This window comes from Penaeus japonicus, unplaced genomic scaffold, assembly GCF_977035675.1.
Source record: "Penaeus japonicus unplaced genomic scaffold, GWHDUDI00000001_assembly GWHDUDI00000010, whole genome shotgun sequence".
NCBI classification, from domain to species: Eukaryota; Metazoa; Arthropoda; class Malacostraca; order Decapoda; family Penaeidae; genus Penaeus; species Penaeus japonicus.
Window position 1 is genome coordinate 14,409,980 of NW_028234412.1, and position 20,000 is coordinate 14,429,979.

The window sequence follows — 20,000 nt, forward strand, 5'->3', positions numbered from 1 at the left end:
ACTTCCTCCATAATGGAATTTTTCATAAATAAGACGGAAACAATGTAAATCTAGTCATCTGATCTATCACGTTGAAACTGCAACTAAACCTGTTTATCCACAAGAATGAATCTAAAGTTCATAATTAGTTTTCATTCTAAAAGAGCGATGGGAAATTGCCTTGCGGTTAACGCCCAAGCAATCCACATCAAGGAATCTCGGTTTCACTTTCTGCTTTGATCTTATGAGAGCGAGAGAGAGAGAGAGAGAGAGAGAGAGAGAGAGAGAATATATAATAACCCATAGACCGCTTACACGAAAAACAAAAAAAATACAGAAACAATTCAAAACATATATAAACATAACCAACATTTCTAAAATATAACAATAAGCTGTATTAAATTCTGTCTTTATACATTCGACATCAGTTTAGCAAAATTAGAGAAAGACATTGACTTATACTCATATGACAAGAAGACTGATGACTTGAACCAGGCTACAAACAGCTACAATTATACATGCGTCCGCTCACACATTCATAACCATCGGCGAAGGAGTGATTTACCTAAGTTTTATTTTAATTAGTACCTTTTTATGAGGCCGTTTCTCTAAATTATTATAGACTTTTCTTCTTTGTATGTTTGTACCTTGTTTCTAATCCGTTTTTGTTTTACGTACCGGCGATATATTAGACAATCATATTTTTATGAATCTGTAATTACATATTATATTGTATATTAGTAAAAATATTATATACCTACAAACACATACACATACACACATATATATCAATAGATATATACGTATATATAAATAAATAAATAAATAAATATATATATATATATATATATATATATATATATACGTATATATATTCATATATATGTATATATATACATATATATATATATATATATATATATATATATATGTATGTATGTATGTATATATATATTCATATATATATATACATATATATGTATATATATATATATATACATATATATGTATATATATATATATATACATATATGTATGTATATATATATATATATATATATATATATATATATACACAAACTCACCCGAAAGCAAAAAAAAAAAAAAAAAAAAAATCTATAAAAATAATTCCTAATTCCGTAACGTCGATTTCGAGAATAAAGATAAAAGAAGACGCCACTAAAAACAATAAATAATCCGAGACACAAACCTGCATTAGAACAATCATTAATGGCAGAGGAGAAAGTCGGTATAAGAATGAATCTCGTTTTAATGCAGATGCCAATGCTTTTTTATCATATACATTTTGTTTTTTATTCTTATTTTTTCCCTACTCTTGCCTTTCAAAGGAAATGGCCAAAAACAAGACAAACATATTCATATTTGCATAAACACGATGTCTCACTTTAGGGGTATCATGTTTCTGATGGCGATTGTGTGTTAAGACTAAACCGTTCGAGCCGTAAGGCTTGTTTCCCCTTCTTCTAACTTCTAGGAAGTGAGAAATGCCTTTCTTCCTCGGGAACTCATATTTGATTTCCATGTTTTTTTTCTTTAATTTCTTCTTTCATTCATTTTTAATCTGTATCTCATTTCGACCCCTTTCCCTCCCTCTTTTGTTTTGGAACTAAAAAAATATATAGTTTTCTCACTTTTTATTTCTGTTATTTACCCTTTCTCTTCTATCTCTCTTCCATTCAATGCACCCCCTCCCCATGAATCTATATTTTTTGTTTATATCCGTGGCATTGCTTATTGCTCTTGCTTCATGTAAACAATAACTTCAAGAAGTTGAATCGTAACTTTCGGAAAACATCAATCCAAATACGGCACAGCAAATCTACTTTTATATGTCCCAGGATTGTATTAACAGACACGTAACGCTATCAACATCAACATCAAAAGACTAATAGATTAATCTGATATCAGGTTTCCTTGGAGCAATCATTCACCGCATGTTCCAATTCTCGTTAGGCCTATCCAGCAAAAAATTACGAATCATACCCTGAAAAAAAAACACTTGTACAATCTGGGTAATGGTGGACGACGAAGCACAGGGAAAGAGACGAGTTAATAATAATCTGAAAGGGAGGGAAGGGAAGGGGAGGGGAGGGGAGGGGAGATGAGGGGATGGCAGAGAGGGAAAGACAAAATGAGATGAAAGGGGAGAGAGCTTAAGAAATCGATGGTGGTTGTTAAAGAGGGGAAGAGGGGAGGAGGGAGAGAGAGGGAAAGAGGAAAGAGGAGGGAGGGTACGAGGGTTAATCAGACCATCTCTGTTTCAACCTGAACATGAATAGTATCTGATACAAACGCTAACCGCACCTATTCATACTACTGCTTTCTCTCTCTCTCTCTTTTCCTCTCGTTCGCACACATATGCAGTCACACACACATAAATGTGTGCACTTACATACACACGTGCACACACACATACACACACACACAGAGGACATATATACACATATACATATACATATCTACCTATCTATCTATCTATCTATCTATCTATATATATATATATATATATATATATATATATATATATATTAATGTACAGACATACATATATACAAATATCTATCTATAATGTACATATATATACAGAGAGAGAGAGAGAGAGAGAGAGAAAGAGGTTTTGATAAATAAACAGACGTGCACAAAAGACACCGGATACTCTCAAGTGGATACTTTAACTCGCAGCCAAAAAGGAGATAAAAAAAAGAAAATCTGCGGGACTGTCACGCCATACATGGGCAATTCCAAGCCTCCAATCATTTCTCCGTATTCTTCCCTTCTGAGAGATGAACAGACAACAAGCCCTGGCCACCAAGACGTAATCTCTCTTCCAGTCAAACACCTTTGTCTTAAACCACACCGGAACACGTGGGGCCCAATTATGGTAATTATGCGTAATTACTCTCTTTGCCCATGATCTTTACTACAACTAATTAAGTCAAGTTTTTTTTTACTTATCTGTCTTTGATTCCGAAATTTTATTTTTTGGTGTACTTCAATGAACCCAATATTTTCCTTGTTAATGTTCCGTTTTTTGATAATTACTGTGATTATCCCGATGAAATAATAAACATTTCCTAAAGTTAAAGTCAAATGTTGCGCCTAAATTCAAGAATGCTTTGCACATAATTACAGCATAATAACTTTAGTGTACAGAATAATCTCACTACAGTGTAGCAGCTTCCTTTGCACATTATAGTACAGTGTTATATAGCTACCTGTCTGTTGGTTGTGTATGAATATGTATATATTTGGAAGGATAACACAATAGACCGATGCAACACGCTTGCCCACATATCTATATCTGTGTCTATATCAAAATCTATATCTATCTCTGGCTATCGATTGATGTCGAAATTCTATTATAATGCACATATACATCTCTGTGTGTGTATGTATGTGTGTACACACATACACATGTGTGTGTGTGTATATATATATATATATATATATATATATATATATATATATATATATATATATATATATATATATATATACGTACCTATATGCGTATATATGATATATACGTATGTGTATCTGTATATATATATATATATATATATATATATATATATATATATATATATATATATATATATATATATATATATATATATATATATATATATATATATATATATATATATATATATATATATATATATATAAACACACATACACACACATGTACATTAATCACCTCCAGCATATTATACAAATAAAGATAAAATAAAATAAAGAAATATGAGTACATAGTAATCAAGAAAACGGATCACATACCTACCAAGAGGACAGCAAATATCAAAATAAGAAGTAGAAAGGCTTAGCAGGTAAGAAAAAAATAGAAGAAAAAAAAAGCAGAAGAAAAATGAAAAGAAGAATACGAAGTAGAAGAAAAAGAAGAAGAAACAACGACAACAACAAAAATATTCAATGAGAGTTTTAGTCCAAAGAAAATGGGGCGTTGAACACAGGAGATGAAGAGAAAGAGAAGGAGAGGGAGAGGGAGAGGAAACTTTAGCAGAACGAGAGCGATGGAGTCTGTTATAGCCGATGGAAGGATGATGATATTGAGAGAAAGAGCGATAAGAGAGAACGAGAGAAGGGTTGCTCGGAGGATAAGGCGAGAAAAGCAGGTTTTAATCCTTGAGAAACATTATCATAAATATCCTCTATGGGAACTTTAAGCAAGGGAATAAAGTTACACGGGAGGAGGGGGAAGGGGGAGGGAGGGGGGGAGTTACAAGCTTAGCAGAGAAGGGGATAAAAATCGAAACTCCCTCCTGCTTTTGAGGGAAAGGGTAAATGGCAGAAAGGGAGAGGGGGAGGAGGGGAAAATTTTGGGGTATTCTCACCCCCTCTTTCTTCATCTCCTTTCCCCCCTCCCGACCCCACCTTCCTCACCCCTTCTATTGACTCTACCTCGAGTGATAAATGCTTAGACCTGTAATGAAGTAGCTCAATAATTCAGCAATTTGGGCGGTGATAACATTGCAGGTTAGTGGAAAGGTAAAAGGTGGTGGGGACGGACGTAAGAAGGGGGGAGGGAGGAAAGGACAGGAAAGAGAAAGGGAAGAAGGAGGAAAGGAGAAGGGAAGGCTAGGGAAGGAAGAGTTGTCAAAGGAAGGGAAAGAAAAGGAAAGAGAAAAGGAAAGGAAGGGAAGGGTACGAAAGGAAGAGCTGTCAAAGGGAGGGAAATGAAGGGAAGAGAAGGGAAGGAAAACGACGAGAAGAGAAATGAAGTGAAAGGAAAGGCAAGGCAAGTGAAGCGAAATCAAGGAAAGCGAAAGGGAAGAGACTAGATAAAAGGAAAGGACAACAGTGACAACCCCTTCTTTCCCTCCCCCCTCCTCCCCCCTCCCTCCATTCCCTTTCTCTCCTTCCTAAAGGGGAACCCACTGGAAGGATCTGGACATAATATTTCAAACACACTAGGCGAAATAAGAGGCGGGGTTGGGGGGGAGGGAGGGGATGGGGGGCTAAAAGAAGAGATGGTGGAGGAGGAGGAGGAGGAGGAGGTGGTGGTGGAAGAGGTGGAGGAAGAAGAGGAAGAGCTGGTGGTGGTGATGGTGATGTTGGTGGCGGTGGTGATTGTGGTGGTTGTGGTGATGATGGTGAAGGAGGAGGAAGAAGAGGAAGAGGCGGAGGAGGGGGAAGAGAATAACACAATTCAATGCATCTGAATATTCATGAAGAAAGATACAAACGTAGATTATAAGTGGGTTTGTACAAAGCTCGGGTAGTTTTCGTATTTACGCCATGGACATAAAAGCGTTTATGGGAAATTTAAATGTTAATTGCAACAGCGGAATAAAGGGACGCGCTTGAGTAATACCGAGGAAAGTTTGGAAATTTGATACAACAAGTTTTGGAACGACGCAGCTGAGAGATGATATTCAAAATATAATGGAACTTAAGATGCAATGCGAATGTGGTCAACACCATATATATATATATATATATATATATTATTATATATATAAAATATATGTATATATATATATATATATACTATATTATATATATATGTGTGTGTGTGTGTGTGTGTGTGTGTGTGTGTGTGTGTGTGTGTGTGTGTGTATACACATACATATATATGTGTATGTATATATATATATATATATATATATATATATATATATATATATATATATATATGTGTGTGTGTGTGTGTGTGTGTGTGTGTGTGTGTGTGTGTGTGTGTATACAAACATTCTCTCTCTCTCTCTCTCTCTACATACATTTATATATATATATATATATATATATATATATATATATATATATATATATATATATGCACATATACATATATATGTACATACATATATTGTTACATAAATATGAATAAATAGCTAAAACAGTGCAGCAATTCCATATAGAATTAAAAAACTACAGTAACAAGTACGTACCACCAATCTTTAAGTGTTCACCATCAACCTTCACACACATAACCTTTGAACTATAATGAACGCACGTTGCAATATATTACGAGAATGAACCTTGCGTTGAACTGGCCCTTGGATTAACATGGCCTTACGCTTAGATGCAGTGCGATAATGTCGGACTACACTTTACATTGATAAGTGCATGAGAAACCAGGCTCTCGCAGCCAAACAGAGAGGCTGGAGGAGGCGTGATGCTGAGGGGGAGAGGAAGGGGCGGAGAAAGAGAGAGAGATGGATGGTAGAGAGCGAGAGAGCGATTGGGAGAGAGACAGAGAGAGAGAAAGAGTGAGTGAGTGAGAGAGAAAGAAATGGAGAGAGAGAGAGAAAGAAAGGGAGAAAGAGAGAGAAAAAAAAGAGAGAGAAAGAGATAGAGATAGATAGATAGATAGATAGAGATACAGAAAGAGAGAGAGAGAGAGAGAAAGAGAGAGAGAGAGAGAGAGAGAGAGAGAGAGAGAGAGAGAGAGAGATTTGATTCGGCAAGTTTATTGAGACAAGAGATTACATCGCAAAAGGATGAAGTAACGTTGGTCGTGTCCAGACTCTAGAGAGAAAAAGAGAGGGAATGAGAGAGCGATAGAGCGGGAGAGAAAGAAAAATGAAGGGAAGGATATGTAAAGATATATAGCCAGAGATAGATAGATAAACAGATAGGTAGACAGATAGAAATCGAGAGCGAAAGAGACAGATAGATAGCGAGAGAGAGAGAGAGAGAGAGAGAGAGAGAGAGAGAGAGAGAGAGAGAGAGAGAGAGAGAGAGAGAGAGAGAGAGAGAGAGAGAGAGAGAGAGAGAGAGAGAGACAGCAAGAGAGCGAGAGAGAGAGTAGGAGAGAGATACCCGGCCGAGAGAACTCAACAGAAAACGGAACTTTTCTCTTATTGACAATTCGAGAAAGAAAACGAGCGTTACAGTGACACTGATGAAGGCGAATCTTGAGTTATGTTGAATCTAAGGAAGCGAAAAGCTCAAACTATTTTAGATAAGTGATGTATATGATCATAAAATTCTTAAGAATATACATACTTTTTGGATATACAAGCAGTAATATATCGACTGATAATGATATACGGGAGAGAAAACCACAAGTTTGTTACGTACTAAACTTGCCTCGCAAAACATATATATTTTTTTAAATTTTCCCTCCCGCAAAAAAGTCTCTAAAAAATAAAGTTTACCAACAAAAGTAGGATGGAATGGAAAGACAAAAGGAAGTAGAGAATGGATAGTTGATTGATAGACAGTGGATTACAGAGAGGAGAGTTAAAATAGAAAATAAAGTAAACACGAGAAATAGAGAGAAAAAAATAGATGACTTCATTAACAAATTTATCAATAGAACATAATTACATAATGCCCTCAGAATTATCTTGAGAATACATTTCACGTTAATCAACATTCAGAAAAAAGGAAATAAAGTAAAAGAAGTAGTAAACATGAATAGATATGAAAAAAAAACACATAAAATACGTCTAGAATATCTAAAATGGGAGAGGGGGAGGTGGGAAGGTTGAGACGATAATGCAAAAAAATGCACCAAAAAAGCAATACGGTCACTCTACCACCACAGACCACGCTTACCACACATCTCCTCATCCATGGGAGAACCGTAAGCAAAATAGGTTTGTGTGGTTCTCTTTTACTTACTATAAATAAGTGTAATAACACACATGGACAAGTTGATAGTGCATGACAATGGATAAATGCAAATGAGTTCTCAACGGATATCATGCTACGAGGCGACCATTGTTGCATGATCACCAGGACAATGGCTAATGAAATGAAAATATTGCAGAGAATTTAATGCCAGCGTGACTTACAAAAGCCAAATTACCCGCAAGGCGACCGTAGAGCGGAGGAGGAGAAGGAGGAGGGGGAGGAGGAGGAGGAGGAAGAGGAGGAGGAGGAGGAGGAGGAGGAGGAGGAGGAGGAGGAGGAAGAGGAGGAGGAGGGGGAGGAGGAGGAGGAAGAAGAAGAAGAGGAGGTGGTTGTAGTGGAGGAGTAGGTGTAAGACAAGGAGAAGGTGGAAGAAGAAGAGGAGGAGGAGGAAGAGGACGAGGTGGATGTGGTGGTGGAGGTTGATGAACAGGAGGTGGTGGAGAAGGAGGAGGAGGAGGACAAGAGGAACCGAAGTAAAAATAGAAAACCGGAAATTTCGTCTCGCACGTTTTGTCATCCATTGTCAAAGGCGATTGTTGCAACTGCCACCAACACTAATGCAGACCCACACCTAAAAGTAGCAACGTTAATGCAATACGAGTAGCATCGTAACCCTTCACCACTTCTACGCTGTTGTAGCCTCCTCCATTATCACTATCATCATCATCGTCCCCAAATCATCTAAATCATTAATGTCTTCACTTAATCATTATTACCATCATCACCACTCCATCGCTATCAACATCATCACCACAACATCGTCATCACCACTATCACTACTCCCATCATCACCAAACACCGTCACGATACTTACCATCGCCATCGCATCATCCTTATCACCACTTCCATCATCACCACCACTAAACACCATCCTGACACTTACCATCATCAACTACCACCACCAAGCACCATGACGACACTCACCAAACGATCACTTACCATCATCAACTACCACCACCAAGCACCATGACGACACTCACCACCACTAAACACCATCCTGACACTTACCATCATCACCACCATCATCAACTACCACCACCAAGCACCATGACGACACTCACCACCACCAAACACCATCCTGACACTTACCATCATCACCACCATCATCAACTACCACCACCAAGCACCATGACGACACTCACCACCACCAAACACCATCCCGACACTCACCACCACCGCTCGAGACAACACCCATTCTCGTCTCGCTGCAGACACGTGTCCTCCCTCGGGTGGAGCAACAATCATGGCTAATTATTAATGTCCTCACACTGACCTGGCGGCCGGATTAGTGCACAGAAGAGCCATTCTCGAAAGACGACTTTTTATATATATATTTTTTTTTCTGGTATTTTATTAATTTCGTTTTTTTTCTGTGCTACTATTATCATTTTGCTTCAGTTGTTATCATTATGATGATTCTTTTTTATCATTATTATCATGATGTTTCTAGTTTTATTATTATCATAACTATTGCATTTTTTTCTCTTTTATCGTCGACATTTTGTGTCCGTTTTATCAGTATCAATTTGCTTTCTCATTTGCTTTTGGTTCCTCCAGTGACAGAAGGCTTGGCTCGATTCGTCTTTCTCAAGAGCCATGAATTGCCTTAAAGCATAATCGCCAAGACGTGTGATAACATTGCAGAAAAAAAACTAAGCGCCTCTCGATGGTAACATTGTCTGGATAATGAAAAGTTATTTTTTATTATTTTTTGTAACCTGATAATACCAATCTCACACTGGAATGTCCAAGTACAAGAGCAAACTATAATTAGTTGCAATTACAAGCACACATAGAGTGCGACTAAGGGAGACATCCGCAGCTGAGTACTATAATCATAGCAAAATTGCAAGCTCTTCCACGGTGCGTTACAGTACACGATACAGTAAGACACAGGCATCGGATGCTGCAAGGAGACACAACAAATAAAACCTTCGCGAAAGTGCTTATGGAGCCTCGAACATGAAAAAGCTTTTTATTCATTGCTAATTAAAAAATGAACCCAGGCGGTAATATTATCATTTGCTTTCATATCATATTAATTTTTGGATTATACTATAATCATGACAAAGAAAATATCTGATACTGGGGTATCTTTTTCTTGAAGAAATAACAAAAGGTAGGAATTATAATACAACTGGAGAAAGTGTTTTAATTTGTTTGTTTCTTGGTGTGTGTGTGTATGTGTGTGTGTGTGTGTGTGTGTGTGTGTGTGTGTGTGTGTGTATGTGTGTGTGTGTATGTGTGTGTGTGTGTGAGTGGGTGTGTGTCTATGTGTGTTTGTATGTGTGTATGTACATGAGTATGTACGTGTGTACCTGCTCCATTAGTCAGCCGGCATATAAGCCTCGATCAAGCATCAAAAGCCCTATTATCAGAATGACACAGAAGATGACATAATTAATCGATAAAATGATTCCTGCCAAATATGAAACCCCAGATGCTAGGTTGCCTGATGTCCTCCTATACCATGTTTGGGCGACGAGCTGGATGCAGGTACCCAGGATGGTGCCCGAGGGCAGGTGAGGGGAGAGGGAGGGAAGAGGCAGGAAGACTAAGGAGTAGAGGGGAGAGGGAGGAAGAGTAAGGGGTAGAGGGGAGAGGCAGGAAGAGTAAGGGGTAGAGGGGAGTGGAAGGGGAGAGGCAGGAAGTGTAAGGGGTAGAGGGGAGAGGGAGGGGAGAGGCAGGAAGAGTAAGGTATAGAGGGGAGAGGGAGGAAGAATAAGGGGTAGAGAGGATAGGAAGAAGAGAGAGGAAGGACGGTTTGCGAGTAGGGGGGGAGGGGGTACGGAAGAAATGTTCTGGAATAGATATGCGCAACGATTTTTTTTTCCCTTTTTTCATAAAAAACGCAAGTTGCTTTTTATGTGCTTTTAATTACATATATATTTTTTTCTATCTAAGACCTCCTCCTCGACCCCCATGCCAAACTAAGACCTTCTCCTTGACCCCCATGCCAAACCAAGACCTCCTCCTCGACCCCCATGCCAAACCAAGACCTCCTCCTCGACCCCCATGCCAAACTAAACCTCACCCTCGACCCTCTCACCAATCGAAGACCTCCTCTCCAATCCCTCGCTCTTCCTCGCCTTCCGGCCACCATTCCGATCCTGCATCCTCTTATTTCTCTCCTCTCCCTATCATTTCCTACCATTTCCTTACCCTTTCACCCGATATTTTCTTCCCTATATCCTCTCTCTCCTCCCCGTCTCCCTTGCAACCTGATCAATAATGAGTGTGCAACGGTGTGCAACTGAGTTATATTATGTTGCAATCACATGCAGATTCCATCGGGTCTACTCAAGCGCCATCTTGAGAAACGGCGGTATAATCCGGGTCTTTCTTTTCTTTTTGTCTCTGTTTGTGTGTGTGGAGGAGCGTGAAGGGGAGTTATGGGGGGTTGTGTGTGTGATGTAGTGTCTGTGTAGGGGGGATGGGGTTGTGTGATTGTGTGAGCGTGTGTGAATGTGTGTGTTGTCTGTTTGTCTGCTTTTTTCTCCATCTATTATATTTTTCTCTTATCCTTTCTCTCTATTCATACCTGTCACTGTGTTCAAAAATCTCTCTCTCTCTCTCTCTCTCTCTCTCTCTCTCTCTTCTACAGTTTTTAACCCCCTAGTTGAAAATTTAACTTTTCATCTTCATAAAATCAAGACCATGCCCATATGCAAAGAAAAGCTTTTCTGAATTTTTAAAATGAACCAGCGGCATCCATGATCCACTGAAACTGAAAAAAAAACTGATAAAAACGTCTATCATCTGCCTCTCCTTACCTCGCGTACTACACATCACCACATCGTACAGAACACATGAATTACCGGAACGAACACACACACATACATACTCTCTCTCTTCCGCAAGATAAACCAATCAGTCGGCGGTTCTTATCTCCAGGATTTCGCACTCTTCCCCGCCATGAGCCAATCAACGTGCAGACCGTATCCCCGACTACACACTTCTGAGAGCGTGGTCCAATCAGCGTGTCGTTGGCATCCGAGTCGTGCAGAGCTAATTATAAACAAAGCAAGGCACCCGGTCGCACCACTGACAAACTTTAATTAAATTCTGTGCATATCTTGACTGAAGCTAACTTGCTACAATGGGACCTGGAGAAAGACATATATTGGCGGTAGCTTGAAGAGGAACGGCGCTCGAGCGAAATTGAATCCTCTGCGAATGAATTATATATTGGAATGTTCCTGTGACTTCTCGAAGTGCCGTTTTATATATATATATATTTTTTTTCATTCTATTGTTTTCTTCCAGAGGTTTTGTCACGCGGAGGTACTTTCCTCTTTGAAGGAGATGTGGTTGTTACATTGAATCCCCCTTTTCTCCTTTATAAGGTGAGCAAGGAAATATCTCAATATATCATAATTTCTACTTACACACACACACACAGACACTTTCCTATAAAAGCGCGCAGCAACATAAGAAGGCGTTTATAAATCGGGTGTCATTTCCCGTTAGGATACTAGAATACACTCACACTTCTAGAAAAAGAGCTAGAAGTCCTTCCCAATAGCAAATCATGTTAAGAATAATGCCATCGTGTTGTTTTCAACCTGTCGCCTACGTTTAGTTTAGTCTTCGTAGTTTCCTTACCACCCTGACTCACTGTACAGGCGTGGGCAAGCTTTGATGCATGTCCATAGCGTTATATGATGTCATATACCATATTCAGGTTAGTGCATCGATTGAAAAAATAAGTAATCTTATGGTACTCCATCTATTCATTCAATGCCCTAGCATTCTGCTTAGGCGTGGCCAGATATTGCTGCATTTGATTAGTGACGTATTTTGAAAATAGGAGATGTAATTCCTTAGACTTATGACCCCCTCTCCCCTCCTTTCCCTTCATAACGTCTTCATAGCGTCGCGAAGCCCTGCGTCGCTCAGAGGAAATCATTTTTCACCTCCTTTATTGATCTTAATCAGAACATTTATCGACCAAACATTAAACGAAAACACTAACTGTATTATTAACGTGACCTTGTTACGACCGAGAATCATTTCCGGAAACGAAAGACTTCCTGTTACCGAGCATATGGACATTCCGAGTCGGTCGGGAGACGTTACCAACTTTTCAAACTTCTGTAACGAGGCATAACCGATGACTATTTCGTTGCAGCGTTTGATGAAAGTTGAAGTTATTCTGATAAGAGAAGACGCACACAGAAGTCAAAAGGTTAATACTTCACCAACGAGGCTGCTAAACAAGAAACTCAAAGTACAATGAAAATAATAATAAAAAAAAAAAAATCCAACCAACGGCAATACTTACTATCAGAAAAAATATGATCACAATATCATTGGACAAGAACTTGAAGTCAAAGCAACATGTATCTGGATCGATGAAGAAACTCGCCCTGGCTTTGCAACAACCAACTGAACACGACTGACTCGACGCTCAACTACCTCTCAGTCGACATCACCATCCTCGTCGCACGCTATCTACCAAACCCGTGTGAAGGAATTAAGACGCAGCAGCACCCTTGTGACTCTACTGTTCACTATATATCTGACTTTCCATGATCCAGTCACTATAAGACAAGACACAGAGGTACACGCACGCATACACGCGGCTACACACACACACACACATACAAACACACACACACAAAACAGATACAAACACAAACCTCCAAAAAAAGCCAACAGGCGTCCAACTGGCAATAAATAAAGTGGCGTGTGAAGTATTTTAGTTTAACACGCTCGCACGAAAAACAAGTGAGAAACCTGTAAGCAACTCTGGGCCACTCGCAACTTATCTTTATGGGTAATATATACTAGCTTGGGATATAAAACTCATGCGTCGTTCAAAAATGATTTATAAAAACTGTGATATTGAATGTTTCGGACTAGTTTCTTATCTTGCGGATCGATACAAATGTTAACTGACGTTTATAATCTATAACTAGTATTCCAAACAGGAAAGGGGAGAAAGGGGTGGGGGGAAAGGGGATGGAGAGGGGCAGAGGGAGGTGGGGAGGAGAGGGAGGGAGGAAGGAAAAGAGAGAGAGAGAGAGAGAGAGAGAGAGAGAGAGAGAGAGAGAGAGAGAGAGAGAGAGAGAGAGAGAGAGAGAGAGAGAGAGAGAGAGAGAAAGGGAAAAAAGAAACATTAAAAAAGAGGCCGAGATGGAAAATACAAATAGAGGAGGCAAGTCGGAGATTCCTGGGCCATACACGAAAGACAATGAAGCACCATGGCCCACAAACGCCCAGCCAAACAATGAATCACTTAAAGTCATCGTTTCCCCGGTCAGTGAAGCGCCCTCAATACCGGCGCTATAATCATCACTCGATCGTTTTCCTTAAAATATAATTCCAGATGAAAAAATAAAAACCTTCAACCTGTAACAATGGACCGAAGAGCTGACAGGTCAATGTAAACACAAAGACCAGATCACCACAACCTTGACATTAAGGGCCCTTATCCTCTCTGATTGTCGGTGGGATGTGTCCCTTATGAACCCCTGTCATAAAGGTTAAATCCGATGGACGTCGAGGAGCGACAAGAAGTCTTATGGAAGATGGCGTGTGTTTGATGGAGTCAGAATCGCGTATCACCTTCAAGGAATCAGTGCTTACTCATGGCCGTGATTCTGGCCAACACGAAATAAATATATTCTTAACACCCTCTCTTCTCATTCCTTTGTCATTCACTAGAGTGAACTATGAGTTCCATTCTCGCTCTTTAAAATCTTTCTTCTACTTATCATTCAAATACACTCACAAAAATAAAAAGAAGTGCAATAACCATTCACAAACTACCATAAATGAAAACAAAACCAGTAACGATACAATCAGAGAACTTGTGAATGAGATGGGAGACAGGCTTAACCAGCGGGTACACACATACCTATAGCACACTAGACTCGTTGGTAGAGAGGTTAGCAACCAAAAGAGACCTCGGCCAAGAGAACCGGAACATAAATAAGATAATGCACGTTTCCACGCTTTAGAGGAACGCCATACACATACAAGCAGACGGTAAAGGAGTTGGCAGGCAATTTGAGAAGGTGAAACAAGCAGGTAGAGACAGAGCGCTAAACCCAGCAGATACGATCATTCTACCACGTGTCCACACTACAGACAGTGGAGATCCTCACCAAAGGGACTCCAGATAACGGCTGCTGCTGGTCGTCTGGTCAGTCAAGTGTCCAGGGGGAGGGGGAGGGCGAGGGGGGAGGAAGAACTTATTTTTTATTATTCAGCTGTGGTAATTTTCTGCTTCCACTGCTGTTTATTTTGATCATTTATTTTCACCTCTCATGCCTAAGCTGAAGCTTCGGAGGAAACAAGAGAGTTTGGGTATGCAAGTTATTCAAAAGCAAATGAATGCCATCTACCAACGCTTTCTGATTAAGACTTTCCCGAACACGAAGTCGACAAAGTTTAAGGGAGAGGGAAGGAAGGAGGAAGGAAAGAGGGGGTGGAGTAGGGGGGAGGAAGGAAGGGAGGGTGAGAGCGGTTAAGGAAAAGGGAATATCAGAGGAAGGAAAGAGGGAGGTGGGGGAAGGGAGGGCGAGAGAGGTTAAGGGGCAAAGAGATCTCGAACGGACTGCGGACGGCTCGCGGTCAGCCAAATGACTTCGATTGTCTGCCGGTGTCATTACGTTCCTCTACAGTGTAAGCGGTCGAAAGGCGTCCTCTCCCTCCTCTCTCGTGACCACCAACACATCACCGGGATTCTCTTAACGCTCTCAACTAGTGATGGCAGACGGGGGAGGGGGGGAGGAGGAATGGAACGGAGTGGGATGGAGGGGACTCAGTATAGATGGATAATAAGGATCAGAGAAGTAGGATGGAGGTGATGAAAGATAAATATCAGTAGTAGGGAATTCTAACGGATTGGAAAGATAAACAGGAAAGGGAAGTTAGATAAAAAAAAAAAAAAAAGTTTGGGCATGTGTTTGAAAAGACAAGATATTAGCGAGAGAGATAAATCTACCAGGATGATAGGTTAAATTCCTCCCAGCAACTCAGGAGAAGAGGTGAGAACCAGTGGCATGTCATGAGTGTAGAAGAAATACAGCAAGGAAAATGTCGGATCAATAGAGACGCGATGTGCACTGTGCCACACCAGAAATAAAGTTTCCGCCAGACCCTTTGTCATGTCCGCAGCAATAATCCCAACAACATTAGCACAAATAATCGAGATAGAGTTAGTCACAATAATAATCGAGACAGCAGTAATAAAAGCGATAACATATACAGTTGTAGCTGAAATAGAATATATTTTTTATTGCACACTTTGCCCTTACTCACTGAGACAAAGAAATTTACGAGCGGACCAGGCTGTAATAAGAAAATGTTTATTTACAAATTTACTGTGCCGCTCGTAACATTTGTCTGATGCAATATCGTCTCAATTACAGGGATTGCTTGTATCCATCTACCATTATTTAACAATCGAATGCCTCACCACTCAACCACTAATCACTGCCAACCACATCGACCAGTCATCCTATCAGACGACATGTTAACCACCCGCTCGGGTCGTCAAACCTCATTCCCGTTTAAAATGAGATGGCTAGCCTTTTTCTGTCCTTAAAGACTCGCTGTTTCAAATAAGAAAGAGAGAGGGACAAAATTGATCCGCAACCACAAGGCGATTCGAGCACCAACGAATTTCCCGGTCTTCTTGAAACAAAAGCTAGGGAGGGCAGAAAGGCGCGCGCTGATTGGCTGCGCGTGCCGCCGTCCCTGCCGCTCTCTATGGGACCTTAAGAGGAAAAGTGGGCTAACCCTAGCGCGGGAACCTCCCCCAACGGCGCTCGCTTTTACTCCTAAGTCATGCTGGTTCTTCACCCTACCATATCATACCTTTTCTCCGTTGAGAAATCTGACATTTACCAAGCGTTGAATAATAGAATGAATTAACGACCTTTGTGATACGGAGAGAATTATATTTAAAAGAAAGTAGCACGCAACCATGTGAAACGAGTGAGTTCAAACTAATAAAAGGGGAGAGGAGGAAAAAAGAAGGAATCTTACCCTCAAGTTTCCGGCTAAAAATCTTAATCTTAATTTTCATTCGACGACATATTATCAAAAGCAAGTTATTTACTCTCCCGCAAACGGAAAAATGTCAGGGTTCAAAGACGCCTTTGTTTCATTAGGGGAATATGACATTTTACTTTTTACTCTGTGAAAGAGTAATGAGGAACATGGCGCATTCGCCCGTGATCTGACATCATTCTGGAAAATTCTCTTTTCCTAGTATCACGACGTAATATGTAACAACAGCACTGCATCCATCTAAATATAATTACACTCTTGCAACGCTCTGAGTTATGATGGGGCCTCGTTTAACATTCATTTGGCAAGAATAGTGATGATGTGATGTGCTAAGGATCCGGTCTTTGTTGCCTGTTTTAGATGCTAAATCTCATCTGGATAAACTCCTCCGCCGTCTCATCCCTTGACGCCCTGTGGAACATGTTCCTCTAAAAAGGAGTACTTCCGCGAAAAAGAAAGAATTTTCATTGTCACACATTCTTCGTCGCGCTAAAGTGCTCCCAAGTATGTAAGGAATCGCTTGCATTCTTGGTAGGTGTAAGACTCCTTCATTAATTAACAGGAGAACCAAGTTTAGGAACACCCCCATCTTTTTTCCTTTTCTCCCCTCAAAAATCTTTCTCTTAAAACTATAATACCGCGTCTCTCTCTCTCTCTCTCTCTCTCTCTCTCTCTCTCTCTATTAGCTCCCCAAGAACTAGCCTGTGCAAATATTCACTGCTACTCACATTATCCTGATACATTGCTAACAAGCTTTACACAGGCGCAAGCATTAGCCCTCCCCCACTCGCCTTGTCTTTTGCATATTCATTGTCTGGCACATGGTCAGGTGGTACAGTCTTGCTAAACGAAGACCACGATAAGGAAGTCTTTACAAGGAAGATGACGGAGAAAAGACGACTAAGTCTGTACGAGTCACAGCAAAAAAACTGGTAAAGAAAATGGAAAATCGAAGGATATATAAAGAGAAAGGGATGAAAAAACAGAACGAAGAAATGAGAGAAAAAAGTTGAAAGAATGCGTGATGAAAAAAAAGTGGACGGAACAAAGGAAGAAAAAAGGAAATTGATAATTATGATGATAATGATGATTCCCATTTTTCAGTTTATAAATGTAACAATTTGCTTGTTATTGTAGCGCTGGTAGAAAGTAAAATTGTAGTACCAAAGGGGATGTTAATAAGTCTTTCTGGCTGTAGTATTCCAAGTAACAGCACTAATTACCCGCTGTAAGCCGCTTGTGAAATCAAATGTTAATGTAATTACAGTGATACTGATAGGTATGTTAATTGATAAATAACGATCTCCCATGCATTACTTACATGTATTTAGATAAATGTATGTATGCATATTAATATATTTGTCTCTAAAACAAAGAGAATTGAACATTACAAGAAAGAAAGAATAAAATAAATAATATATATATACATCTATATATATAATCTCACACACAAAGAAATTAAACATGTATAAGTGTGTGTAAGTATCCATTTGTGTATATGCATATATATATATATATATAATATATATATATATACATATATATGTGTATATATACATGACATACTGATGTAGAAATGTGTGTATATATATATATATATATATATATATATATATAATGAAACATATGGAACAATACATATTTCGTGTCTGACGAGGAGTCTTCTGGATCAGCATATCTCCGTTTATGTATTTTCCATTTTTATTGAGGCTGTTTTTCTTTTTATAATTATACTAATAGTATTCATCTGTGTACATAAAGTGTGCATATATATATATATATATATATATATATATATATATATATATATATATATATGTATGTATGTATCATCATCATCATCATCTAGCCTGTATCATTCCACTGCAGGACGTAGGCCTCATTCAATCTTTTCCAGTCATTCCGGTCTTGTGTCCTCTGATTCCAGTTTAGGCCTGCGAATTTCGCTATTTCATCACGCCATCTTGATTTGGTCTTGCCCTTGGTCTCTTTGTGTCACCTATTTCCCATTCTGTTGTTTTCTTTGTCCACCTGTTGTTCTGTCTCCGATTTGTATGACCTGCCCACTACCACTTTTTCTTTTTAATGCTCTTAATTACATCCTCTACTTTTGTTTGTTGCCTGATCCATGTAGCTCTTTTTCTGTCTCTTAAGCTAACTTCTATCATGAGCCTTTCTATTCCTCTCTGAGCACTTACTAATTTCTTTTTTAGTAATTTGGTCGTAATCCATGTTACTGAATCACATGTTCTGACGGGGAAAATACATTGGTTAAAAGCCCTTCTCTTTAGAAATATAAGTATATATATATATGTAAATAAATATATATATACATATATATATATACACATACATATACTGTATATACATATATGCATATATATGTGCGTGTGTGTATGTGTGTGTGTATGTATGAGTGTGTGTGTGTATGTGTGTGTGTGTGTTTGTGTGTGTGTCTGTGTGTGTGTGCGCGCGTGCGCAAGTATGCATGTGTACATGTGTGCGTTATGTGCGTGTGCGCGTGTATATATGTGTGTATATATATGTATATATATAGATATATATACACATACATATACATATGTAACATATATACACATATATTCACGATAATAAAAAACAAAAACACAAGACAGATTTCCAAGCCAACAACTACAAGCACTGAGCCCCCCCCCCCCCTCGCCTCCGTAACTCAGCTCCAACAAGAGAACAGTAGATCAGGTACTTACATTTCCCGAAAGGACCGGGCGCACAAAACAGGTTATACGGCCTCAGAGTGGTATTTTTCGTATAAAAAATGACCAAGAGAGCCTTTTTGTCTTCTTCACTTGTGAGTTTTATCCGTGTAGGGTCGCTCAAAACACTACCCAATGTCAGCGGTGCAAGCACTGGTTTCTCGACGGCGAAATACGAGCGCGGGAAACTCTTCGGCAGAATCACTCCTTCGGCAGGAGTGTGCGCGCGCGTGTGCCGAGACCTCGTCAAAGGAGATTAATTTCGTGTTTCTCCCTTTCTATTCCTCTTTGCTATGCAACTTACAGGCGCGAGTTACACTTTATCCTCAAAGGGGTAACACTTCAACACATGTAATTGTAACACCGTCACGGAACACAATCGTCACACTTGTTGATTGACACGTAACACTGGTGGCGCACGACCACTAAAAAGAGATGTGTAAAGATACCTAGAGAACAGAACAACAACTTGCACATGAACTACCCTAACGGGCGAGCACTTTAGACACGGACCAGATCGACACACTGTTGAGAATCAATACCGCACTCCATATCACACGGTAAGGTTAGGTAGGTTCTTAGGGTACGTTATGCAAATAGCGTGGAGTGCTATGTATAACGTGGCTGGACCAAGTG

The 20,000-nt window shown here is 39.5% G+C and overlaps 1 protein-coding gene across 13 annotated transcripts in view; it reads right to left on the bottom strand.

Annotated features, from left to right (window-relative positions):
• LOC122245868 (TOX high mobility group box family member 4-A) overlaps positions 1 to 20,000 on the bottom strand; it is a 1,066,433-nt gene that overhangs the window by 298,563 nt on the left and 747,870 nt on the right. For 4 of the 13 annotated variants that reach the window (XM_086540803.1, XM_086540800.1, XM_086540802.1 and 1 more), the window contains exon 1: positions 19,359 to 20,000. This exon is cut by the window's right edge and continues 64 nt beyond it. The exons of the other annotated variants lie outside the window; for them this stretch is intronic. In XM_086540803.1, the coding sequence (XP_086396929.1) occupies positions 19,359 to 19,360 (2 nt within the window). In that variant the 5' untranslated portion in view covers positions 19,361 to 20,000. The remainder of the gene's footprint in view (positions 1 to 19,358) is intronic. 13 annotated transcript variants of the gene reach the window in all.